This window comes from Notechis scutatus, chromosome 3, assembly GCF_049901735.1.
Source record: "Notechis scutatus isolate UNSWTSFEM ecotype Mainland chromosome 3, rNotScu1.2, whole genome shotgun sequence".
Taxonomy (NCBI): domain Eukaryota; kingdom Metazoa; phylum Chordata; class Lepidosauria; order Squamata; family Elapidae; genus Notechis; species Notechis scutatus.
The window spans coordinates 95,362,831-95,389,930 of NC_142011.1; the positions used below are offsets into that span (position 1 = coordinate 95,362,831).

Here is a 27,100-nt window from a genome sequence, read left to right on the forward strand (position 1 = left end):
GTTTCCAGTGTCTGTCTTCCCACTGGAACTTTGAACCCAGATGGACATTTCTTCCAACAGGTTCATGAGTAGACTTTTAATAAAATAACAATATTAAAATTCCCATTGTTGTTCTCTTTGTCTCAATTAATTTGATATGCATTCTCATCTAGCAAAAACTGACTTACATGAATAGAAGGATAACAGAAATATATGAAACAGACGGAGCTTTATTATCATTGACCAATAAAAGTACACTCAATAAAATGAATAATACAAAACTGTCCTGTTAGGAATGGAAGTCACCTAACAGTTAGTTGGGTTGGAAAATATATAAACCAGGATAGACATTTTAAGACAGTCTCTTTAAGAGAATGCTAAAACTGTAATTGGATATGGTTCCCCAAATGGCCATAAGATGGAGCCAGAAACCTGGGTTGTTCAGTTCCTGTTCTGTTGTTCTGGTTCCTATTGACTATTGATTGTTTACTGATCATAGTTCGTCTTGGATTTGATGTAAGTCTGTTACTGAACTGTTTTTGATACTGGACTTATTTGGATTATCCCTGGACTGAAAACTGACTGTTTTAACTATGAACGACTTGGACTGCTTGTTTGGACTTAAACGTTTATTGGAAGTAAAAACCTACATTTTACTATATAGTGTATATGTGCTAGTTGTGTGTTATTCTTCACTACTCTCACTACGTTTCCCTGGTCGCACTCATTCTCCTAACAGGGAATTGCCTCAATAATGGTTATGGGCCCAGGCCATACCAGGCTCAGATAACTGAGAGTTGGTGTGAAAAACACAGTACCTTATACAGACAGCTGTTTACTGTTTAATTGTGGGTTACTATCCTTGTAAAGATGCCCCAAGACCCATCAACAAGTCTATCACTGATAACCCGGTTGGATGGAACAAACTATGTTTCCTGGTCTAGGAAGTGCAGTCTACTTCTGTGTAGAGAAGGGTTTTGGAATGTAGTTCAAGAACCACTGGATGCTTGGGATCCAGAAATGCTTGGGATCCAGAAAATGAGGACAATGCCAAGAAGCTTGCTGACTTTAAACAGAAAAACGAACGAGCTCTTTGTATAATTGGACCAACACTGAGTGACGAGCAGCTAGTCCATATTCGTGGAGAAGAGTCTCCTGCTAGGTGTTGGGAGAATTTGAAGAGGAGTTATGTTCCTGACAGTGTAGGTGCACACATACATCTTACACGTAAACTGTTTAGAGCATGTCTTCTGAAAGGTGGAGATATGTTAGCTCATTTGAAATTCATGAAAAGAACTTTTCAAGAGCTACATGTAAAGGAACTGATATTTTCAGAGCTGCATCAAGTTTACATCATTCTTTCCTCATTGGATGAAAGTTATGATGATTACGTATCTTCACTGGAATTCCTGACCAAAGATGAACTGACATTGACTGACATAACCGGAAGGTTTTTAGAAGAGGCAAGAAGATGGCTGGATAGGGACCAACTGAGAAAGGAACATCCACAAGAAGTGGATTTGTGTTCAACTGCCTATACTGTTAGGAAATGTTTTTCTTATGGGACTAGGGGACATATAGCTAAATTCTGTAAGAAGGGAAAACAACAGAATACTGGTAATCACCAGAAGGCTAAGAGGAATGTTAGTTTAGCTATGTCTAGCAATTCAACTGTAAACCATGATTTGTGGGTTGTTGATAGTGGAGCATCGCGGTGCATTACTAAAGATAGAGGTTTGTAAACATGTCTACGAGTAAGCAACATGTATCATTGGCAAATAGATGAAAGCGTCTGGTGAGGGTACTGCATATTGTTCATGTTTAAATGAGCATTTAACTATGTTATATGTACCTAAACTGAAATTTGTTATCAGTAAGGGCTTTAGTTAATATTGGTTATGTAGTAACCTTTAGGGGAGATAACTGTATAATAGAGAAAGAGGGTAAAAGTGTTACTGCTAATTTAGAGAATGATTTATATGTGATACCTGATGATCAGTTGAAGATGGCTAACTCAGTTTATAACAATGTTAAGCCACATGATGAATGTATACATCTACTGCATAGACATCTGGGGCATATTAATTTCTTTTTTTTATGAAAAACTTTATTAATTTTACCATTAAAAACAACACATCTACAAATTATATACAGAAGAGAAAGCAAACAGGCCTTGGCAGAGACCAAGAGGAAGAGAAAGAAGGGCAAATGGGGGAGGAGAGGGAAGGGTAAGGGAAGGTGGGGATAGAATGGGGAAACAGTTAAAATAAAACCATATTTTTGTGACTGTCTGTAAGATCCTGTCTTCTTCAAGTATATCGTCAGCGGTACTTTTCATTAACTCTGCTTAGGTAGCCCTTGGCTACAATTTTTCTCAAAGTAGTCTATCTTTGATTTAGCCAATTGTACCAAGGATTCCAATTGTTATAATAGGTTGAGGATTCTTTATTTTTTAAAGATTGGGTTAGTTTGTCCATTTCGGCGCATTCTAAAATTTTCTGAATGATCATTTGTTTAGTGGGGATAAAAGGTGATTTCCAGCACTGAGCGAACGCCAGTCTGGCCGCGGTTAGGATATGAATTATAATATACTTTGATTTTTTGGATACTTGTTTATCAAAAATTCCTAGAAGGAAGGACTCTGGTTTGTACTCAATTTGTTCCTTAGTAATCTCCTCTAGCCAATGCCTAATTTTTTGCCAATGTTTCTGAGTTTCTTTGCATGACCACCACATATGGAAGAAGGTACCTTCTATGTTTTGACGTTTCCAACATTTGGGACTCGTGTTGGGGTGCATTTTCGCCAATCTCGTAGGGGACAAGTGCCATCTATAAAACATTTTGTATGCGTTTTCTTTATAAGCTGCTGACTTCGTGATCTTAATGTTCCTATTCCAGATCCTTTCCCATTCTGCTAGGGTGATACTCTGTCCCACGTTTCTGCTCCACGCAATCATATTTCCTTTGACAATCTCTTGTTCTAGTTCCGTTTCCAATAAGTGTTTGTAGAATTTAGATATATATTTTTTATTCGGTCCTAATAGAATTTTGTCTAAAGCCTGCAATTTATTGTAGATTCCGAATTCCTTAATGTCTTGTTTATATCTACTATGGATTTGAAGGTACACCCACTGGTCAATTGTGAATCCTCGCTCTTGTAATTCTTGTCGTGATTTCAGCTTTCCTTGTGGGTCTAATAAGTTCTCGTATTTAATCATTTTAGTTATATCCAAATTATTAGGGTGTACTATTGCTTCCATTGGAGAAAGCCAAATCGGTATTTTTAGATAGAGTTTTTTACGTACTTTTTTCCAATTGGTTAGTAGCGAGTCCCTGACAAGGTGCCTATGGAAATATGATTGCCTGGGTTTCCCCCCAGTTTCCCACAGGAAGGCATGCCATCCTTTCTGCATATCGTGGCCTTCTAATATTAGTGTTCTTTTGTTGGTTAGATTCACCCATTCCTTTATCCATAGTAAAATGGCTGCCGTATGATATATTTCCCAGTTTGGCAGGGCTAACCCTCCTCTGCTTTTCAAATCTTGTAAGGCTTTTACGTTGATCCTAGCTTTTTTTCCCTGCCAAATAAATTTTAGCATTATCTTATTTAATTCTATAAAAAAAAATTTTATTTAATTTGATTGGAATTGTCTGGAATAAATATAAAAATTTTGGAAGTATATTCATCTTAATCAAGGCAATCCTGCCCAGTAAAGAAAGCTGTAATTTACTCCAGGAATCTAAATTTTTCTTAGATTGTTGGAGTAGTTTGTCATAATTGTTTTCTTTTAGTGATTTACTTTGTGGGGTTAGCCAAATTCCTAGATATTTAATTTTTTTTGTCACCTGTATTCCCATTGATGTCTCTAACTCTTTATTCTGGTCTCCTGTTAAGTTTTTAGTCATTAGTTTCATTTTTTTCCTATTAATTTTGAGTCCTGCAACTTCTCCAAATCGTTCTAATTCTTCTAATAGGTTATGTCCTTTTTCTATAGGCTCCTCCAAAAAGAAAACCATATCATCAGCGAAAGCTTGTACTTTATACTCTTCTGATTTAATCCTCAGTCCTCTAATTCTCGAATTTTGCCTAATGCACGTCAAAAGTGATTCTAGGGCGAATATGAAAAGCAGAGGAGAGAGAGGGCAACCCTGTCTTACCCCTTTTTCTATTTTTATTGGGCCAGTTTGTTCCCCATTTATTAGAATATTTGCCTGTTGAGTGTGGTAAATTGTAGTTATGATGTTTTCAAATCTAGTGCCAAGATTCATATTGCATATTTTTGTATTAAGAAATGCCAATTTAGATTATCGAATGCTTTTTCAGCGTCCAAAAACATAAATGCAAATTGTTTTTCCGGATGGGCTTCATAGAATTCTGAAATGTCTATCACTGTTCTTAAATTATTCTTGATTTGTCGAAATGGGAGAAATCCATTTTGGTCTTCATGGATATGTGTGTTTAAAACCTGTTTTAATCTATTAGCTATAATAGAAGAGAATAGTTTATAATCAGCATTCAGGAGCGAAATCAGTCTGTAATTATTAATGAATCTATGGTCTAGATCCTCCTTCGGGATCAGCGAAATTAAGGCTCCCCTCCATGAGTCCGTCATCCTAGCTGCTTAGAGTACCTCATAAAATACTTCCAACATCAGTGGTCCAATTTGTTCTATGATTGTTTTATAAAGTTCTACCGGTATCCCATCTGGTCCTGGCGATTTGTTGTTGCTTTGCTTCTCTATTGCTGACTTCAGTTCGGACCATGTAATATTTTTGTTTAATAGTTCTATCTCTTCCTCTCCAATTGCTTTATCATTCGCTTCCTCTAGGTATTTCCTTATTTTATCCTCACTAACTTCTTCCTTTTTATATAATTTCCCGAAGTATTTATGGGTAATCTCTTTTTTCTTCTCTATCTCATCTTTCAAGTTGCCCCTCTCGTCCATTAATTGGTGTATCAGTTTTTTTTTCCTTCGTTTTTTTGAGTTTGTGGGCTAACCATCTCCCTGGCTTATTTGCATGCTCCAAATAGATTTGTTTAGTCATTTTCAGACTTGTCTCCAATTTTTCTTGTTCCAGTAAATTCAGTTTGTGTTTAATTGTCATTAACTGATTTTGTATTTTTTGGTTTTTGGGGTTCTTTTGTAGTTGGGTTTCTAAATCTTTAATTTCTTGTTGTAAGTTACTTTGTTGGGCATACTTTCTTTTATTTCTCATAGCATTGTAAGAAATTGTTGTTCCTCTTATAATTGCCTTCATTGTGTCCCATATATTTTGTTTCGAGGTTAATTCATTATTGTTTTCCTTTAAAAAAAAGTTGAGTTCTTCTTTCAATTTGTTAGTGTATTCTTCTTCTTTTATTAAGTGGGTGTTAAGTGTCCATCTTTTCTTTGGGTTTCTTCTACCTCTCCAAGTTATTTGAATTGGGTTGTGGTCAGCCCAGTCATTTGGTAAGATTTCGCTATCTTTGACTTCGTTTACTAGTTCACCATTTATCCAAGCCATATCTATTCTTGTCCAGATTTTATGTCGGTTAGAATAATAAGTAAACTGTTCTTTTTTTGGGTTTAGTTTTCTCCAGATATCTACCAGATTCAATTCATTCATCATATCCTTACATGGCTTCGAAAATTCTCTTTTTCCTTTTTTATTCTTACTCGTGTTACTGTGATGTTTCCAATAGTCAGCAATAGAGTTAAAATCGCCAATCAGACAAATATTGCCTTTTTCGAAGCCTATTATTTTTTGGTGGAGATGTTTGAAAAATTTACCTTGATCATCATTTGGGGCATAGATTACTACCAGTAAAAATGTAATACAATTAATTGAAATTTGTACCACCAGAGTTCTTCCTTCCAGGTCCGCCCAAATTAACTCCGCTTTTAAGTAATCTCTCACATATATTGCAATACCTTTCTTTTTGTGCTTATCTGCTGGCGCTGTGAATAATTTTCCCAGTTTCGGACAATCTAAAAATTTCTCATCATTTTTCCTAATGTGTGTTTTTTGTATGCAAATTATATCAACATTTTGTTTAATTAGTTTGGTTAGAATCCTTTTCCTTTTGGGTCTTGAATTTAAGCCGTTTATATTGATGGAAAGAATTTTCCTTCCTTCCTCCATTTACCTAAGTCTGCTTCGCTTTTTGTCTTGTAACTATACGGCTCTCTTCTTGTGGTTGATATAGAGTTGTTTCTTCTCTTTCCTGTTGTGAGTTGTCTTTCCCTTGGATTTGGACGGGTCTTTCTTCTTTATTCCTATGGCGGTTACGGTCTTCCTGCATGTTCCTTTGAGTTTCCTCCCTAGCATGTTGGTCCTCCGTGGTTGTTAGCTGTTCTAGGAAGTCTTGTGCTTGTTCTATTGAATCAATTTTAATTTTTCTTCCCTTCCACGATATTAACATCCCTTCTGGGATTAGCCATTTGAATGAAATTTCTTTTTTATTTAAGTAATTGGCTAAAAATTTATATTCTTGCCTTATGGCCCTCACTTTTTTTGGAATTTGCTTAAGAACAATGATCTCTTTGCCCTTATATAATATTCTCTCATCTCTGGCCATTCTCAGTATTAGGTCTCTCACGCATCTTCTTGAGAAACGGATATGTATCTCCCTTGGGCAGTTGTGACGCCTTTCATAATTGGTATTCACCCTATAGACTTCGTCAAATTCTTTGAGTAAGTCATCTTTCTCTTTTTCTACTAGTTCAGCCAGCAAACCTGCCATTAATTGCTCTAGTTCTTCATTTTTGGATTTCTCCACGTTCTGGAACCTTAGGTATGCCGCTGCTCTGTCCATCTCTAGTTGGACCAAGGAATCTTCCATTTCTCTGTTTACGTTTTTAAAGTCTTCCTCAGTCCTTTCTAGGTTCTTCTCCGCTCGTTCCGTCCTCTTCTCTATTTCTTTTATTTTTATTTCAGTTCTTTCCATGGCCAATTGCATTGTCCCAACCTTTTCTTCAACTTTCTGTATGTCAGCTCTCATCTCCGCTTTTAGTTTACCCATTTCTTCCTTCAGTTCGCTAATATCGGCTCTAGTCTCATTGTGGTTCTTGATCATAATCTCCTGCATTCTGGACATTGATTCTTGCAGGGATACTAATGTCGCTTGTAAATTAGCATTGGTAACGGTCGGTTGTTTTTCTCCTGTCAGGGTCTCTTCTATAGTTTTCTGTGTTGTTGGGGAGGCTGATGCCAAAGTTGTCGTCAAGGTCTGGGTGTTCTTCCTTCCCGTTTTCAGGGCCGTGGTTGTTGTGGAAGTCATCTCTAATAAGATTTGTTTTTGCAATTGGACTATGTTAAGTATATTGTCCCAAATCACCATTCGGCGTTATAGCCCCTTGAATGTGATTACAGGTCTGTTTACTAAAATTACACCACCACGTTGTTTTAGATCTCTTTCTTCGGCCCAATTTGTCGTTTGGGCGATTTAAATTCCAATATTATAAAATGTTATCAAATACTATATATTATTCTCTATAATAAGTTTATATACCAAAGTTAATTATATTTTACAACTAATAAATCAATACTATGTCAAATCAAACTTGTTTAAAGCTTACAAACAACTCTAAAATTTCTCACTCTATATATACCTTTATCCTATATTGTGTATTGATGTTGAGAGTTCCAGTTAATCTAAGTCAACTATATTTAACAGTCCTTAGAATTATTGTATATTCAAGACACTCTAATCAGTTAATACTTATATCTATAAAAAGCAATTTACCTTTATACCTAAATTTATAAATATTGTAGAGAGAAAAGAAAGACTAAGAGAGAAAGGGAGAAAGAGAGGATGCGGAAGGAAAAGGATATTTTAGATTTCGAGGGGTCTCTAGACATGCGTCTGTGGAATTGGTACCAAAGGAAGACAAGTCTGAGTTGAGGCTGGCGTTTCTGCCTTATAGTCTTTCTTCCTGGGTGTACCAGAGGAGCAGAGGAAGTGCTGACTAATTGCTATCAGCGCTCAGCGATCAGTCTTTACCAGGCTTCCGTCTGTTTCTTTCCTTCTTCTTCTTCCCTCTTCTTCTTCCCTTCTGCCAGCAATTATCAGACCACTGTCACTTAGAGTGTCCGCTCCAAATCAGTCACGTTAGAAATCAGTTTTGTAGGCAACGTTGCTAAAGGGCAGAAAACCTTTCACATAAGAGTCAGCGGATCGCTATCCCACTCTCTACGCCCCACTCTTCCCTCCTTCGCAGCTATAATCCTCTTCTAGTCTTCTAGTCTTCTCAGGAACTGGTCTCAGATGGCAGTCCACTCACAAGGCTCTTGAATTCCCCGCAGCCTTCTTCTCTCCCCGGCAATCTCCTTCCGAACGCTCCAATCCACACTTTCACTTTAAGTAATGAGCCCCTCCACCCGCTTTTGTCCCCCCTTTCACTTTTCAGACCGCTTTTCTAGCCGCTTATCTCCAGCTTCCGACAACTCACATTACTCACATTGAAACAGGGAGGATCAGACACCGATCTCTGTCACGACTTTTATAGTCCTTCCGCCTTTTTCTGCTCGGATCTTTCAGGCTGTCACTTTTCGCTTCATCAGTTCAGTGACAGACCGGACTTTGGAGCCGCCATTTGCTAGCGGCTGGCTCGTTCGCGCTGGTCTCAGAGGCTCTTCCTTTGTTGCTGGGGGGTTGCCTTCCCCCAAACAGCAACGTGGGGGTCCTCTATGCTGACACGAAGCTCCAAACGCGAGAAGAGGTGTTCGAAAGCCACAGCTGGGCTTCTCCACCTCTGGACGTCCCTGTCCTGTCACCGGAAGTCCGGGGCATATTAATTTCAAAATGCTCAAACAAACTGTTGAATTGTCAGAGGGAGTAGCAAACCCTGTAGCAAGTATTTAAAATGTAATGCTTGTAGCCAAGAGAAAAGCAAGGTTACTCCAGCAAACAGACTAAATGGGTTTAAGACCAAAGAACCTTTAGAGCAGGCTTGTCCAACCCGCGGCCCACAGGCCGCATGCGGCCCAGGTCGCCTCGTAATGCGGCCCAACGCCCACCCCAACCTTCATGAAAGATCCAGCGAGGAGGAGGAGAGGCAGGCGCGAGGCGGGGCGAGGCGAGCAACAGAAAAGGCGGGCAGCCGCAGCCCAAAAGTCCCACCCCGCCACCTCCTGCTGTTGCCGCCGCCGCCACCGCTGCTGCTTCTGCCCCCGCCGCCGCTGCCGCCGCTGCTTCTGCCCCCCGCTGCCGCCGCCGCTTCTGCCCCCGCCGCCGCTGCTGCTGCTTCTGCCCCCGCCGCCACCGCTGCTGCATTTGCAGGAGGAGAGGTAGGTGCGAGGCGGGCGAGGCAAGCAACAGAAAAGGCGGGCAGCCACAGCCCAAAAGTCCTGCCCCGCCACCTCCTGCTGTTGCCGCCACTGCCGCCACCGCTGCTGCTTCTGCCCCGCCGCCGCCGCTGCTGCTGCTTCTGCCCCCGCCACCGCTGCTGCTGCTTCTGCCCCCCGCCGCCGCTGCTTCTGCCCCCGCCACCACCACCGCCGCTTCTGCCCCCGCCACCGCTGCTGCTTCTGCCCCTGCCCCGCCGCCACCGCTGCTGCATTTGCAGGAGAGGTAGGCGCGAGGCGGGCGAGCTTTCTTCCCCCTCCTCCCCCCCGCAAAATTTGACCGGAAAATTATAAAATAAAAAATAAATAATTTTTAATTAATAATTAATAATAAATAATAATTTTATTTTATTTTATTTTATTATTTTATTAATTTAATTTAATTTAATTTAATTTAATTTAATTTTATTTTATTTAATTTAATTATTTAATTTAATTAATTATTTAATTTAATTATGTGCGGCCCAAACCAAATTTTCATCGTCTAATGTGGCCCAGGGAAGGTGAAAGGTTGGACACCCCTGCTTTAGAGGTTGTGTTTGCTGACATAATTGGTCCTAAAAAACCCAGTTTGGGAGGTGCCTGCTAAGTTTTGAATATAATGGACCATTACTCACGGTACGGTTTCTGCTATCTCATGAAAAACAATACAGAAACATTCCAACATTTCTTTAACTGGCTAAGGTTTGCTGAGAGAAAAATAAGGAGTAAAGTAATTACTTTAGTTACTGATAACGGGACTGAGTTTGTTAACAAGAAATTCCAAACTATGTTGAAATTGGCTGGTGTCGAGCATAAACGTTCTGCACCTTACAGACCACAACATAACTCGTTTGTAGAATGAAGAGGGCAAACATTACAAGCCATGGCTCGCACTATGTTATTTGATTCAGGTTTGCCTGAAACACTGTGGGGTGAAGCCATAATGTGTAGTAACCATGTGTTGAACAATGTAGTTAACACAACAACTGGAGAATTGCCATTCACTCGTTGGTATGGCAGAAAACCAAATTTAAGTTATTTACACACATTTGGAGCTCCAGCATGGGTGCATATTCCCTCCAAGTAAGACTGAAAGGGCAACATAGAGCTAGGAAGTTATTTTTCGTAGGTTATGAGGCCAACCATAGATCGTTTAGATTCTGGGATCAAGGCACAGCTCATGTTTATGGTAGTGCTAGTGCTAAATTTCTTGAGCACGTTGGGTGGAATAAACTGGAACAGGAATCCAACAATGATGTTATAATTGACATCCAAATAGTCCCTAAAGATAAAATAAGTAAACCACAAATAGCCATTAAAGAGAAAGAACAGGAGGAAGTAGGAGAACGGGCACAGGAGGAGGTAGGATAACAGGAGCAGGTAGAACAGGTGAGTCCACCAGTAAGCCCTGTATTACCAAGACGTTCAACCTGAGCAACACGACCACCTGATAGATACCAGGCTAGTGTTGTATGCCAAGTGAATACAGTTCCAAGTAACTATAGTGAACTAAAACTGTATCCTGCTAAGGATCAGGCTGCTTGGCAGGAAGCAATGGATAAGGAACTGAAATCCTTACAAAAACTGGAGGTATATGAAAATGTCAGGTTACCACCAGGTAAACATGCCATAGGATATAAATGGATTTATAAGATTAAGACTAGTGTAGATGGGACTGTTACCCATAAAGCCAGGTTAGTAGCACAAGGGTTCAGTCAGACAGCAAATGACTACGATGAGGTGTTTGCACCTAGTCTGAAGCCTACTACATTACGAGCAGCATTAGTGTGGGCAGCTAAAGAGAAATACATTATAAATCATTTAGCTATAGAGACGGCATATCTGCATGCACCGTTGCAACACACTATATATTTAAAGAAACCTTTAGGTATCAAAAATGATAATACAACTGATTGCTGGAGGTTGAAAAAGAGTCTTTATGGCTTGAAGCAATCAGGATATGAGTGGAACCAGTGTATAGTTAAGGACTTACCTAAAATAGGTTTTGTAGCTGGCATGGCTGATCCATGTTTGTTTAAAAAGGAAAGTAATCGTGTAGTGTCATTGTTGCTATTGTTTACTGATGACATAGCATTAATCACCAAAACTGAACAAGAAGCTACTAAAATAATATCACTGTTAGAGAAGAAATTTAAGATAAAACAGTTAGGAAAAATCAAACAATATCTTGGTTTAAAGATAGATAGAACCAGGGGAGGATACAAGATCTCACAGGCAGATAAAATTAACCAATTACTAAAGAATTTTAAAAGGGAACTTTGTAAACTGGCTAAGACACCAATGAGGCAGGAGTTTAGCCATAGTGATGTTCAAAGTCCTATTTTTGATAAGAACATTTATCAGTCCTTGATTGGTAGTTTATCTTATCTCAGTAATTGGTCAAGGCCAGATATAGCATACAGTGTTAACCAATTAGCCAGATTTAATGCTGAGCCAAATGAAAGGCACTGGCAAGCTGCTAAGTGTGTGTTAAGATATCTGAAACAAACAATGCATTATGAATTGTATTTGGAGCCTAAAGATGAACTGAGTTTAACTGCATATGCTGATGCAAGTTTTGCTACAGACAAAAATACATGAAAATCTACATCGGGCACTGTAGTATTATTAGGAAAAGTGTAGATTGGATGGAGGTCTATTCGACAATAACATCTAAGTTTGTCAACAATGGAGGCTGAATTCTCATGTTTATCTTTATTATGTACAGATTTAATTTGTTATAAGCAACTATTAATTGATATGGGAATCGATGTAACAGATTCTATTGTTGTTTATGAAGACAACCAATCAGCAATACAAATGGCTTCAAATATTGCTGTTAAGACAAGATCAAAACACACAGATTTAAGATATTTAAATGTGAGACAATGTGCGCAAAGTAAGATGATTAAGCTGGAATACTATATGTCAGAAAATAATATCGCAGATCATTTTACAAAAGCCCAAGGCTCTGTAGAGCATAAGGTTTGCTATGAGTATTATGGACTTAGAATGTAAGGTTGTATATATTGTCCTACCCAAAGGGGAGAATGTTAGGAATGGAAGTCACCTAACAGTTAGTTGGGTTGGAAAATATATAAACCAGGATAGACATTTTAATACTGTCTCATTAAGAGAATGCTAAAACTATAATTGGGTGTGGTTCCTCAAATGGCCATAAGATGGAGCCAGAAAAGATCTTGAAGGCTGACACCTGGGTTGTTCAGTTCCTGTTCTGTTGTTCTGGAGAGTGTTGCCGTTCCTATTGACTATTGATTGTTTACTGATCATAGTTCTTCTTGAATTTGATGTAAATCTGTTACTGAATTGTTTTTTATACTAGACTTTGTTATTTGGATTATCCCTGGGCTGAAAACTGATTGTTTTAACTGTAAATGACTTGGACTGCTTGTTTGGACTTTGCTTAAACCTTTATTGGAAGTAAAAACCTACAAACCTACCATACAGTGTATCTGTGTGCTAGTTGTGTGTTATTCTTCACTACTCTCACTACGTTTCCCTGGTCGCACTCATTCTCCTAACGGGGAATTACCTCAACATGTCCCCTAACAAGAAACATTAACAATCATTTGTGGGTGAAACTTACACATAATATAGTAAAATATTGCTACTTTTAGAGAAATAAAATCTGTTTATATGTACAGACTTAATCGGTAAATTATTGAAAGCACAAAGATGAAATTGTAATGCCAAAATCTATGTAGGTTGGGATTGGCATTAGGAGAATAGGACTTCTGTGGATTCAAAAATAAGCCCAAATTGCAGCAAACAGGAGAAGAAGGCCAACTAACTTAAACCAAAGGGGCACTAAGGCATTGTTGTCTGATTGAGTAACTAGCCTGGTTTGCAAGGGTTTCAAGATCCGTTCATGCTGCATCAGGATAGCTTTCCTGGCTCCCTCCCATTTTCCTGGCCCTTGCAAGCGATACTGATACGGAGTACATGCCCCAAAGAAAAGCTCCTGGGCCAGCTTAGGATCTGTGATAAACCGGGACCATATGCTGGGCTTGACCCCAATCAGAGAAGCCAGTTCATCCATATAGTCTATGAAGTCCACTTGGATGGTGTGGCGTTGACTTTTCACATATCTAAAAAAGACAAGCAGGAGGAGAAATGATTAACAAAGCAGTCCAACTCTATAATGCCTGGATGGCTTATAGTAAAAACAATAACAACATACAATTTATAAAACTCAAACAGCAAAAGAAAGAACAACCAATGAAGAAGAGTATAGCATAGAAAACCCAAGGTCTGGAGAAAGCAGATTTTCAAGGCTCTTTTAAACATGGGAGTGGGGCCAAGTGTTTCTTAGTGCAGATGTTCCAGAGGACAGGGACTGCAAGGATGAAGATACCTAGAAGATGCCTGGCCTCAGATAAAGGTTTAAACAGGATAAAAAATGGATTTGACTTTGTTAAAAATGAATTGGAAATTTCATTATGTGGCAACGATGAATATATTATTACTAAAATCAATAAAATGTTATTGAACTTAAATTTGGAAAATGAATATTATATGATTCACTGAGCAAGGAACTTTGGATACAATGTGATACTTGAACAATGGGAAAATATGTGGATGAAGTTTAAAATTCACATTAAATTACAATCTAAAAGAACAAATGTATAAGATAATGTATTGTTGGTATTTAACACAGATAAGTTATCTAAGATGTATAAACAATTGATTCATATTTTAATACAAAAAAATGTGAAAACGCAGATGAAAATGAAACCAGAAATTTTCCTTTTGTGTTTAATGGAAAAAGAAGTAGAGAAAAAATTGGAACTTTGTTATTATATATGTTGACAGCAGCAAGGCTATTGTATGCACAAAAATGGAAGGACGCTTCGATTCCTTCTACGGATGAATGGTTGCAGAAGTTGATGGAGTTGGCTGAAATGGCAAAACTGACCACTTTGATTAAAGAAAAGAATATAAGTACTTTTGTTTCCACATGGAGACTGCTTCTGAACTTTGTGCTTGATGTGGAGAAGAATGAAACTCTGATTTTGGGTTTTACTAATTAGACTGATAGATTTTTATAGAAATGGCTTGCTCATATTGTTATGAAAAAGCAAAAAGCTGTGATGTGATGTTAATGCCTTATTTTAACAGAGTCAGAGGTCTATGGTTCTTTTTCTTTCTTATCTTTTCTAACTTTTCTTTCCCCTCTCCTGCCCACCGCTTTTCTATTTCCTTTGTATTTTATATTTTATAATACTTTATAATCAGTGGTGGGATTTAAAATTTACTACCACCGGTTCTGTGGGCGTGGCTAGGTGGTCATGTGACTGGGTGGGCGTAGCCAACTCAATGTCACTCATGGCATGGTGGGGTGGCACCTTGCTGTGAGTGATGTCGAGTTGGCCACACCCACTCAGTCACATGACCGATGCTGCAGAGACAGGGCAATTCCCTACGTACCTTCCCCTTCTCTCTCCCCCCCCCGCACTTGGGCTGACAAAATAAAAACCAATCTGAAGATTGTGACTGCTTGCCGAGTCTGCCTGCCGAATGGGTTTTGTTTTGGGGTGGTGTTGGTTTGTTTGGTTTTTTTGGTCAGAAGCTCCTCAGAGATGCACTATGTTCGTACGGACCAATTTCTGCACCGTCAAATCTTACTGTACTTCATTGTTGCAACATTGCTTGCTTCTACTGCAGGCGCTGTGGCGGCGTCGGGCTACCCAAGTAAAGAACCGCACAAGTTCATCGAAGTACCTTAAAGAGACAGACTGCGGCAGCTGCCTTCACACTGCGAAGGGAGGCAGAAAAGTTCGGCAAGTTTTCTCCTCCTTCTCGGGCATACACACAAAGCGTGCACCCATTTCATGGTGCAAGAGGGACTCGTCCATGTGCCGTCTCCTCACAGAAGATCCTGGCACCATGAGATGTGTACACGCTCTGTGTGTATGCTCAAGAAGGAGGAGAAGACTTGCTGAACTTTTCTGCATCCCTTCCCAGTGGAGATGCTCGGAAGGCAGCTCCTGCGGCCTGCTTGTTCTTTTATGGTCCCTCTCTCCCTCCTGCATCGAAGTACCTTAAAAGTCCTGCTGCCTTCTGAGCAGCTCCGCTGCGAAGGGAGGCAGAAAAGCTCACCCAAGACTTTTCCTCCTTCTCGGGCATACACACAGAGCGTGCGCACATCTCATGGCACCGGAGGGACTCACTCCGCGCTCTCTCCTTGCAGAAGGTATTCTCTGCATGTATGCCTGAGAAAGAGAAGATTTGGCTGAACTTTTTGCTTCCCTTTCTTCTGACACACACTGGCAAGGCAGGTGAGCAATGTTGCATGAGGCAAGTATCCTCCTAGCCAGCGTAGCCATGTGGCTTCCTGGCCAGGGGAGAGAAGGCTCTCCTGTTGTCCCAGCCAATGTGGCTATGCAGCTTTCCGGCCAGGGGGAAAAGCGCTCTGCTGTTCTCCCAGCCAGCACAACCATGTGGCTTACTGGCCAGAGGGAAAAACGCCCTCCCCGTTCTCTTAGCCAGCATGGCCATGCAGCCTCCCAGCCAAGGGGGATCACACTCTCCCCGTTCTTCCAGCCAGCAGAGCTATGTGGCTTCTCAGACAGCATTCAGAGGCAAGCGGGAAGATCTGGGAAACATGGGAAGTTCCAGGAAACACAGGAAATGCCGGGAACAGTGGGAAGGGGCAGGAAGTACTGGGAAGCATTGGAAGCAGCACTGGAGGCTGAGTACAGTGGGGCGGGGCAGCTAGCTAGCCATACCGTGAGGACCGCATGTGATGGAGACGTGACACTGGCAGCAAAGCAAGCCAGTCAAGCCCGGAGATGGGGGGGCACGCAGTGGCCTAGGCTGGACTGGGAGTCAGCACTGAACTGGGGCTTGTGGCAGCAGAAACAGGTAGGCCACGCCAGGAGTCAACTCGACCAGGGCTTGCACAATAACTCACCCAGGGAGATCAGGGCTGTGGCAGAAGGTAGGCAGCAATGGCAGGCAAAGGTAGGTTTGTAATGACGCAGCAAGCAAGATGAGAAGTGACTGGGTGGGGTGGGGTGAGCAGGCAGGTGGGGTGAGCGGGAGGGAGGCGAGCGGTTTGGCAGGTGGGGCAGGCAGCGGGCAGGCAGCGCCGAGCGGTAACCAGGTGACTGTGCAGGTGGGGCCAGGGCCAGCCAAAGGTAGTATTTGCTGGTCCTATGAATTTCTGCTACCAGTTCACCCGAACGGTCCAAACTAGCTGAATACCACCTCTGTTTATAACTCAATAAAAATGTTAATGGGAACTATGAAAAAAAATTAAGACCTCCACAAAAATAAGCCCAAGTGTTTATTTTCAAACCCAAAAGAAAATAAGACCGGGTCCTATTTTTAGGGAAACATGGTAGTATCGACCTTGTTAAGGCTCAAGATTTGTTTTTCCACTATGCATTCAAAATTGACCATGATTTATGTATGTATGTATGTATGTATGTATGTATGTATGTGTTGTGGCTCTGAGTCCTAAGTCTACATCCTTAGAGGAAGAGGATTCGGAAGATGAGGAGGAGGTGGAATTGGGAATGCCTTCCTCCCCAGGACCTTCCTCTTCGGCAATGCCTTCCTCCCTGATTATGCCTCAAGTTTCGGCAGATAACCGAGAGGGACAGCCTGAGGGTAATCAGGAGGAGGAGGAGGGCATATCGGAGCAGCCTGTGACGGAGAATCAAGCAGATGAATGCTGGCTTGATGCTAGGCAACGTCGCAGGAGGAAGTGTGAGATGCAGCGCAGGAGTCGTGGACGAATCAGAGACTGAGCTGAGTTAGTGACACACCCCACAGGGAATAAAAGTGGGTGTGTTTGCTCTGGGTTCTCCGTACGGGACAAAGTGTGATTTTTTCTGTGGAGATTCGTAGTATCCTGTTTCTGGAAAGCTCTAGTGATTTATGTTCCTGTTATCTCGTAGGACTTGGCAGGCAGCGTGTGTGTTACTGCCAAGAACATAGCCAGCTCAAGGAAATTAACTCAGTAAATACTGAATTTTCTTGCCTGCTTGTATTTTGTTGAAGTTCGGATTTCTCATCTATCTTGTGAAGGTGAGACATAACATGTATGTATGTATGTATGGTATCAGCTTTGTTCGGGTATTTTCCCAAGTCATTATAGTTCTTCTATTAAAGTTGTAGAAACATTTCGGCAGAATCTCATCTGCCATCATCAGGCTTCTGTATAGTGTTCATCTGTGATTCAGAAAGTCTGACTGGTAAACTGACTGGGCATGCGTATGACTGATTGAAACACAGGCCGTACGCACGAGCCAGCACATGCCCCAGCCCCTCGTACACTAGCTCGCTCTGCCTGGCTGGCGCGGCTCATGGCCGCGGAGCCAGCTCTGATCGGATCGATCGGAGGCGCGGAAAGGTCTAGACCGACGTAACAGAAAAGGATTGAGAGTTTATGGCAAAAACGAAAAAAAGTAGGAATCACTGTTTGGAAAAGAAAAAAATCAGAATTCCGATTTTAGTCGGAAGAATATCATGCCAGTGGTAATGGAAACTGTTAGGAATTTGTCCACCAATTAGTTGGGTTGGCAATATATAAACCAACAATGTATGTTTGGAGCTTTAAGATAAAATCACTGTATTGATTTATACTATATTCCGATTGGTTAATTATATTGCAAATTACCATAAGAGGGAGTTAGAGATCATAGCTTGCTCTCTCTGACATTCTGTCTCTCTGACATTCTGTTGCTATCTAAGGTTCTCTGTTGTATTTATGCTGTGCTTATACTTTGATATTTTTGTTTACTGTAAGTAACAAAGGCAACCAGTAAGAAGACTTTGTAATTGTAATTTATAAGACTGCAGGTTTGAAAAGAAACTACAGCCACCTATCTCCACAACCCACATCTCAAAACACACCAACAACAGCCAAGCCTCCTACAACTGGCCCCAATCCATTGGGCTCACAACCTCTGGTGATCACAGAAAAGGAAGTGCAAGATTTATTACACAGACAAAAGCCAGGAAAAGCACCAGGGCCAGACAAGATAACTCCCACTTGCTTAAAAGTCTGTGCTGACCAATTGGCCCCCATCTTCACCCGAATCTTCAATAGATCACTGGAGATGTGCTATGTTTCTTCCTGCTTCAAACATTCTACCATCATCTCAGTGCAAAGAAGCCCTCCATCAAGGAACTGAATGACTACAGACCAGTTGCTCTAACATCTGTAGTTATGAAAATCTTTAAAAGGCTTGTGCTGTCCCACCTGAAAACCATCACAGATTTACTGTTAGATCCCATGCTGTTTGCATACAGAGCAAATAGATCGACAGATGATGCTGTTAACATGGCTCTGCATTACATCCTTCAACACCTTGAATCTCCAAATACCTACGCAGGGGTCCTCTTTGTAGACTTCAGTTCAGCATTCAATACCATCATTCCAGACACTCTTCTAAGTAAATTAAACCAACTAGTGGTACCTGAACACACTTGTAAGTGGATCATAAGCTTCCTAACAGACAGGAAGCAGCAGGTGAAGCTAGGTGGAATCACATCCGATACCTGTACAATCAGTACAGGGGGGGCCCCAAGGCTGTGTGCTTTCTCCACCTCTCTTCTCCCTATATACCAATGACTGCATCTCAAACGATCCATCTGTTAAAATACTGAAGTTTGCTGATGACACAACAGTGATTGGTCTCATTCGAGACAACAATGAATCTGCATATAGACAGGAGGTCTTATAAAAGGTAGCAATATGTTAGCTCATTTGGAGTTTATGAAAAGGACTTTACAAGAGCTACAAGAAAGGGAGCTGATTTTCTTGGAGTTGCATCAAGTTTACATCATTCTTTCTTCTTTGGATGAAACTTATGATGATTATGTGTCTTCACTGGAAGTTTTAAACAGAGATGAACTTACATTGACTGGCATAACTAGAAGACTGTTAGAAGAGTCAAGAAGAAGGCAAGATAGAAATCAACCGAGAGAAAGACAACCACAGGAAGAAAAACTGTCTTCAACTGCCTATATTGTTAGGAAATGTTTTTCTTGTGGGGCTAAAGGTCATATAGCCAGATACTATAAAAAGGGTAAGAAACAGAATGCTATTAATATACAGAGAGCTTATAAAGATGTTAGTTTAGCCATATCAAGTACAACTACAACTGTAAACCATGATATATGGGTAGTTGACAGTGGAGTGTATAATAGTGCAGTGTATAACTAAAAGTAAAGAGAGGTTTGTTAACATGACAAAGAGTAAACATGTATCATTAGCTAATGGGTGGAAAATGAGAGCATCTGGAGAAGATACTGCATATTGTTCATGTATTAATGAACATTTACCGATGTTATATGTACCTAGACTGATATTTAACTTGCTATCTGTAACAGCAATGGTAAAAGCAGGATTTGTTGTAACCTTTCAGGGAGATAAATGTTTAATTGAAAAACAGGGTAAAGGCATTACTACAAGATTGGATAATGGTTTGTTTATTATATATGATAATCTATTAATTAATGCTAACTCAGTTTATGAGAATAAAAAGCCTCATGATGAATGTATTCATCTGCTCCATAGACGTATGGGACATATAAATTTCAAAATGCTAAAGAAAACTGTTGAGTTATCTAATGGTATAAAATTAAAACCTTGTACAAAGTATTTAAATTGTAATGCTTGCAATCAAGAAAAAAAGCAAGGTAACTCCTGCAAATAGGGTAAATGGATTCAAAACCAGTGAACCATTAGGGATTGTTTTTGCTGATATTATTGGACCTAAGAAACCTAGTTTAGGTGGAGCCTGTTACATATTAAGTATAACTGATCATTTTTCCAGATATGGTTTCTGTTATTTAATGAAAACGAAGACAGAAACACACAAGCATTTTGTAAACTGGCTAAAATTTGCTGAAAGGAAAAAGAAACAGAAAGTTATTAGCTTAGTAACAGATAATAATGGTACTGAATTTACCAATAGAAAATTTGAAGTCATGTTACAGAAAGCTGGCATTGAACATAAGTGTTCTGCTCCTTATAGATCACAACATAACTCATATATTGAACGTAGAGGGCAAACATTACAGGCTATGGCTAGGACTATTATTTCGGATTCTGGTTTATCAGAGAAACGTTGGGGTGAAGCAATAATGTGTGCTAACCATGTTTTGAATAACGTAGTGAATTCAATGACTGGTTAATTACCATTTACTTGTTAGAATGGAAAAAAGCCATATCTCAGTTATTTACATACATTTGGAACCCCAGCAAGGGTTCATATCCCACGCAAGTAAGGTGAAAGGGACAACATAAAGCAAGACAATTATATTTTGTAGATTATGAAGCTAATCATAGATCATTTAGATTTTGGGAGCCAGGTACTACTAATGTATATTGCAGTGCAAGTGCTAAATTTCTGGAGCATGTTGGCTGGAGAAAGCTTGAACAGGAATATAATAAGGTACAGGATAGTGTTGTTGAGACTCCATTGTTTACCGATAATCCTAATGATAATATTGATGATAAGATAGTGGAGGGATCCTCAGTGGAGGAATCATCAATAGAAGAACCCTCTATGTAGAAGACAAGGACTGTAGAAGACAAGGATTTGATAGGGGAGATAAAGGAAGAGGACATGTCAACATGTACTGAGTTGCCTAGGAGGTAAACTAGGGAGAGACATCCACCTGACAAATTTCAAGCAAGCATTGTATGTCAGGTTAATACAGAACCTTCTAACTTCAATGAAATAAAACTGTATCCTACAAAAGATCAGGTAGCTTGGCAGGAAGCTATGAATAGGGAGTTAAAATCGTTAAAAGATTTAGAGGTGTATGAGGATATAAAGTTACCACCAGGTGAGCGTGCAATAGGTTGCAAATGGGTGTATAAGAGAAAGATTGGTGTGGATGTGACTATTACCCATAAAGCAAGATTAGTTGCTCAAGGATTTGCTCAGTCAGATAAGGACTATGATGAAGTGTTTGCACCTAGTCTGAGAGCAAATACATTGAGAGCAGCATTAGTTTGGGCAGCTAAGAATAAATGTAAAATAAACCATGTAGATGTTGAAACTGCATATCTACATGCACCTTTACAACATACCATCTATATGAAAAAGCCATTAGGTTTAAAGGATGATGGAAAAACTGATTATTGGAAATTAAAGAAAAGTCTTTATAGTCTAAAGCAATCTGGTTATGAATGGAATAAATGTATTGTAAAGGAATTAATTTCAATAGGTTTTGAAGCTGGTATAGGTGATCCTTGTTTGTTCTGAAGAGAAAAAGATGGTTTAATTTCTCTATTACTGTTATTTACGGATGACATAGCAATTATAACTAAAACTGAACAAGAAGCAAATGATATTGTTTATAGATTACAAAAAAAGTTCAGGATTAGAAATTTAGGGGAGATTAAGCATTATTTGGGTCTTGATATAGTGAAAACGGATAAAGGTTTTAAAATTTCGCAAGCCAAGAAGATTAGCTAATTATTAAAACGCTATAACATGGAGCACTGTAAATCTGCCAAGACACCAATGAGTAAGGAATTTACACATAGTGATATGAAAAGTCCTATGTTTGATAAGGAAATATATCAATCCTTAATCAGTAGTTTATCATAGCTGGGTAATTGGGGCGAGGCGAGCAACAGAAAAGGCGGGCAGTCCCACCCCGCCACCTCCTGCTGTTGCCGCCGCCGCCACCGCTGCTGCTTCTGCCCCCGCCGCCGCTGCTGCTGCTTCTGCCCCCCCGCTGCCGCCGCCGCTGCTTCTGCCCCCGCCGCCGCCTCTGCTGCTTCTGCCCCCGCCGCCACCGCTGCTGCATTTGCAGGAGGAGAGGTAGGTGCGAGGCGGGGCGAGGCAAGCAACAGAAAAGGCGGGCAGCCACAGCCCAAAAGTCCTGCCCCGCCACCTCCTGCTGTTGCCGCCACTGCCGCCACCGCTGCTGCTTCTGCCCCCGCTGCTGCTGCTGCTGCTTCTGCCCCCGCCACCACTGCTGCTGCTTCTGCCCCCCCCGCCGCCGCTGCTTCTGCCCCCGCCACCGCTGCTGCTGCTTCTGCCGCCACCGCTGCTGCTTCTGCCCCTGCCCCCGCCGCCACCGCTGCTGCATTTGCAGGAGGAGAGGTAGGCGTGAGGCGGGCGAGCTTTCTTCCCCCTCCTCCCCCCCGCAAAATTTGGCCGGAAAATTATAAAATAAAAAATAAATAATTTTTAATAAATAATTAAGAATAAATAATAAATAATAATTTTATTTTATTTTATTATTTTATTAATTTAATTTAATTTAATTTAATTTAATTTAATTTAATTTAATTTAATAATTTAATTTAATTTAATTTAATTTAATTTAATTTAATTTAATTTAATTTAATTTAATTATTTAATTTAATTAATTATTTAATTTAATTATGTGCGGCCCAAACCAAATTTTCATCGTCTAATGTGGCCCAGGGAAGGTGAAAGGTTGGACACCCCTGCTTTAATAGGATAGAAGTCTATTAGGCAACAACATATTAGTTTATCCACTATGGAAGCGGAATTCTCATGTTTATCATTAATGTGTACAGAATTGATATATTATAAACAATTGCTGAAGGATATTGGATTTACTGTACATGATCCGTTTATTGTTTATGAAGACAATCAATCTGCAATTAGTATGGCTACTAATTTAGCTGTTAAAACAAGGTCTAAACACACTGATTTTAGATATTTGAACATTAGACAGTGTGTTCAAAATAAATTAATTCACTTAGAATACTGCATGACTGAACATAATATTGCAGATCATTTCACGAAAGCTCAAGGTGCAATTAAGCATAAAGAGTGTTGTGAGAATTATGGTTTAAAGATGTATTATATATTGACCTACCCAAAGGGAAGAATGTTAGGAATCTGTCCACCAATTAGTTGGGTTGGCAATATATAAACCAACAATGTATGTTTGTAGCTTTAAGACAAAATCACTGTATTGATTTATACTATATTCCGATTGGTTGATTATATTGCAAATTACCATAAGAGATCATAGCTTGCTTTCTGTGACGTTCTGTCTCTCTGACATTCTGTTGCTATCTAAGGTTCTCTGCTGTATTTATGCTGTGCTTATGTTTTGATATTTTTGTTTACTGTAAATGACAAAGGCAACCAGGAAGAAGACTTTGTAATTGGATATTCTTTGGACTGTAAAACGTATATGACCTGGACCGTTTATTGGACTGTGATATTTCTTAAAGTAAACTTTAACTCAATTTAGTGCATCTGTGTGTAGCTGAATAATTATTCATAACTACTCTCATAAACGTTTCCATGTGCATATCCTTGTTACTCAAGGGTTATTCTGTACATATTATAACAGAAACAATATTGTACTGCTCTCATGTACTAGGACTTAAAGTTCACCCTGTTTGATTCTCATACTTTGGGCCTTAGTGCATAGACATCTGTGTTCTCAGAGCTCCATTACGAAAAGAATGGACATGGGGAAAAATGCTGGATTTCATCTAGGAAAAAATCTATCACTGAGCTTCAATGGCTCAGTGAATATCAACTGACTGTTCTGAAATATAGTAAAGATTTAGTTTCTGCCTCTTATGGATGTCTCTAAGAGGCTTTAGTGTCGGGAAGCCTGACAGTGTCACCTGCTTAGAAAAGTCTGCAAATATGTTATAGGACAGAAGATCACCTATCCAATCAACATGTTTACCAATTATTATGCTTAAAGTAAGAATTAGAAGACTGATACACATTTCAACAGTTGAAACACATACCTTTTTGCCATGGAAAACTTCTTAACAGTAATATCAGATATCATCTCTCTTGTTGATGGCAGCTCAGCAAGCCCTAAAAAAGTGGGTCAAAAATTAAGAGACAATACTTTCATGGATCTAAAGGAAGGAAGGTTTCTAAAGACAGGGAAATGAAAATAAAGAATTTCTGAAAACACTATTATTCAGCTAAATTAAAACATCCTATCCAGAATGGATGGAATCATCTTTTCCTCTATGATATTCTATTCGTAATTAAGATTGGCTGATCAAATAGGAAGATTTCTGAAGATAGTCCATATGAGGAAGTTTCTCCAATGGCAGCTCTCATTAGATAAATATTTTAATGCCAGAAAATAAATGCCCAGTACCATCAAAATATCATTTCTAGCTTGGTTTGCAATTTTCATTCTGAAAGTATAGCTGGTTTCACTTGATGTGTTGTTCAGACTGTTATGATAATTCAGCTGGCATAATTGCTTATCATTTGGCATGTTGTGTAAACTCAAGCAATTGGATTATTTCAGTACACTTCAGTTAACCATGATAAATATAGTGAACCCAGTGCCCAAGATTAGTACATTGATAATCCAGACCAGGGGTCTTCAAACTTGACAGCGTTAAGACTTGTGGACTTCAACTCCCAGAATTCCTCCTCCAGTCATGTTAGCTCAGGAATTCTGGAAGTTGAAGTCCACAAGTCTTAAACTTGCCAACTTTGAAGAACCTTGATCCAGACAAACTTTGAAAGACCTTACCCTTAAAGACACGTGTAGCCCAGCGAGCTTGTAGTTCTGCAATGGGCATGATGGCCCCCAGTGGCTGCACAAGACCAATGATTGCTAGTGTGGGTTTCTCCAGTTGAGGTGAGAAGACAAACTTATATAAGGAGATATTATTTTCAACAACTCTCATAACGTTCCCAAGGAAAGGAAATGAGAAACTGTATCCTGTAGCAAAAATAACACAATCGATATCCTCTTCCTTGGAACCATCTTCAAAGATGGCAGCAGTATCAGTAAACTCTGTGATGTTTGATTTCATGACAATTTTCCCTGAAATAATGCAATTTGGGAGTTCATCATTGACAGTTGGATGCTGGCTGCTAAATCTGTAAGAGAAAAAACAAAATGTTGATAGTGATACACAAAGGAGCTAACACAATAGAAACTCTTCCAAAAGCAAAATTAGAAAGTGTGATCAGAAAAAGTACAACTAGCTAACTTATCACAGCACAACTTAGCAGAACTATTACAGGGAGACCCTATATTGTTCATAGGACAAGTCTGCCTATATAGGGTTTACTCATGGTTTGTTATTGGGTTAGCTGAATATTCCACTGACCTCTGGTATCTCATTCTTTTAACTATTAACTTATCTGGGACAATATATTCCGTCACTGCGGAATAATTTATTTTGCCATTTTATTTAAGAGGAGAGAGCAAAAGAAGAAAAAGCTGCAAGGGGACATACAAGGGTTCACAGACTAAAATAAAATATAAAGATCATAAAAGGGCAAGGTACTGCTAGAATATTTAGGACTTTGATGCGATGACTGGAGACTGGATGAGGTCTCACCCACTATATGAGTGTGCAGCCACTCAAGAAATTGAATTGCTAGCACTGTTTTCAGAATAATCTGGGAGAGATTATATGCCACTTTACATGCTAGGTGATTATCAAAAGATTCTGTGCCATTGATAAAATTTTCATATTGTCATTAAGATGGGATATCATGGCACCATGGTGAGGAGTGTTTGAAATGCTTTGATTTATTGATTTTGGGATGAGTCATGTAGGATTACTGTATAAGATAGGTGGCCATTTAAATAAATATTTTAAACATCCATTTGTATAAAGTCATAGTCCTGGAATCAGTGAGCACTAAAATGAACATGTTATTAAAACAATCTCTTTAAAGCTTCCAGGACTGGTACTCTGAAAAGCAGCATCCAATTTTTCAATCAGGAAACAAGATTTAAAATAATTACCAGATATTTTAGCAGCTGTGAATTAAATTCTAGATAAGGAAAATGCTATGTTTTGGCTTCAAGGACCACACAGATTACTTATTGATGTCTTGATAGCCGGAGGGACACTCCCTCAGTCATATATTATCCATCCTCCCCACTCCAACCTATCTAAGATTTCTATCTCTTCAGTAACATTATTTTTAATTGCTGGCTTTCCACTGCACCTTGACAGCAAGAAGCGAATAATTCTCAGGTGCACAAAAAGGGAATTGGTTTCATCTTGGTGCTTCAGATAATTGCAAGGGATGAGAAAGCTGTATTTGAAGTTTTGCTTCAGACTCTGGATTCACAAAAGATGGTTTTTTTATCAGATATTTAATCCATCATTAGGATCCAGTTATTTCAGGGCAAACAAGAGTTCAGGGCTCCTAGACTCTCAGAGGTTTGCAGTCCAGTCCAGAATTGTAGGTAGCTGAGGGCCTGATGATGGATTAGACAAACTGATAGTCGTACTTGTCAGCCCTACAAGGTACACCAGACCAAATTTTTTTTTCCATGTAGCCTAAATCTACTTTTATAAAAATATTTCCCCTCCTCTCTCTTTTACATTTTTTTCCTTCCATTCAATCATGTCTACTCCATGGAGACTGCCTGAACAAGTCCCTGCATTTTTCTTGGAAAGATTTTTTTTTTTCAAAAATGTTTTGGCATCACCTCCTTCCTATGCAGGAGAAGAAAGTAACTGGTCCTAGGTTGCCCAGTTGCATTTAGTCTAAGATGGAGTAGAATTCACGGACTCCCAGTTTCTAACCTGATGCCTTAACCACTACACCAAACACTCTCTTTAATATATTAGATGAAATGTCTGTCTGATATATTTTTTAACCTTCCCCCCTAGTCTGGGCTTAAGCAATATTTCTTTACTCTTTACACCACCACAGAGAACATGGGTTATTGAGAGTTCATGAAAGTATTGAGCAAATAGGCCCTTTAATAAATAATGTTTTCTTAAGGGAGAGCTGAAACATCTAAGAAGCCAGCTGGTCCTCATCCATTCTCTGTCCATAGCTGCTGAGCATCATACCCAGTTGGAGAT

At 39.6% G+C, this 27,100-nt stretch overlaps 2 protein-coding genes across 5 annotated transcripts in view; both read right to left on the reverse strand.

Annotated features, from left to right (window-relative positions):
• Window positions 1-27,100, reverse strand: part of CFH (complement factor H) — a 170,342-nt gene that overhangs the window by 13,920 nt on the left and 129,322 nt on the right. The gene's annotated exons all lie outside the window — the stretch shown is intronic.
• LOC148131290 (flavin-containing monooxygenase 5-like) lies at window positions 190-25,281 on the reverse strand. 2 transcript variants are annotated; one of them, XR_015748681.1, is made up of 4 exons: window positions 24,790-25,281; window positions 24,035-24,107; window positions 12,503-13,397; window positions 190-411 (listed from the first exon to the last, which is right to left on the reverse strand). XR_015748681.1 is itself a non-coding variant. In XM_087960825.1 (3 exons), the coding sequence occupies exons 1-3, from the start codon at window positions 25,073-25,075 to the stop codon at window positions 13,052-13,054; spliced, it is 705 nt and encodes a 234-aa protein (XP_087816951.1). In that variant the 5' UTR covers window positions 25,076-25,281; the 3' UTR covers window positions 11,985-13,051. The 2 variants fall into 2 exon arrangements, 1 of the variants encoding a protein (XP_087816951.1); XM_087960825.1 differs by lacking the exon at window positions 190-411 and having other exon boundaries at window positions 11,985-13,397.

What these genes read in the sequence shown, in the direction of transcription:
- LOC148131290 (XM_087960825.1), bottom strand. Translation starts at nt 25,075, where the DNA reads ATGAAATCAAACATCACAGAGTTTACTGATACTGCTGCCATCTTTGAA. An exon ending in GGCTACACGTGTCTTTAAGG is followed by an intron (nt 24,108 to 24,789) that starts GTAAGGTCTTTC and finishes CCACTTTTTTAG; the next exon opens with GGCTTGCTGAGCTGCCATCA. An exon ending in AAGTTTTCCATGGCAAAAAG is followed by an intron (nt 13,398 to 24,034) that starts GTATGTGTTTCA and finishes TGTCTTTTTTAG; the next exon opens with ATATGTGAAAAGTCAACGCC.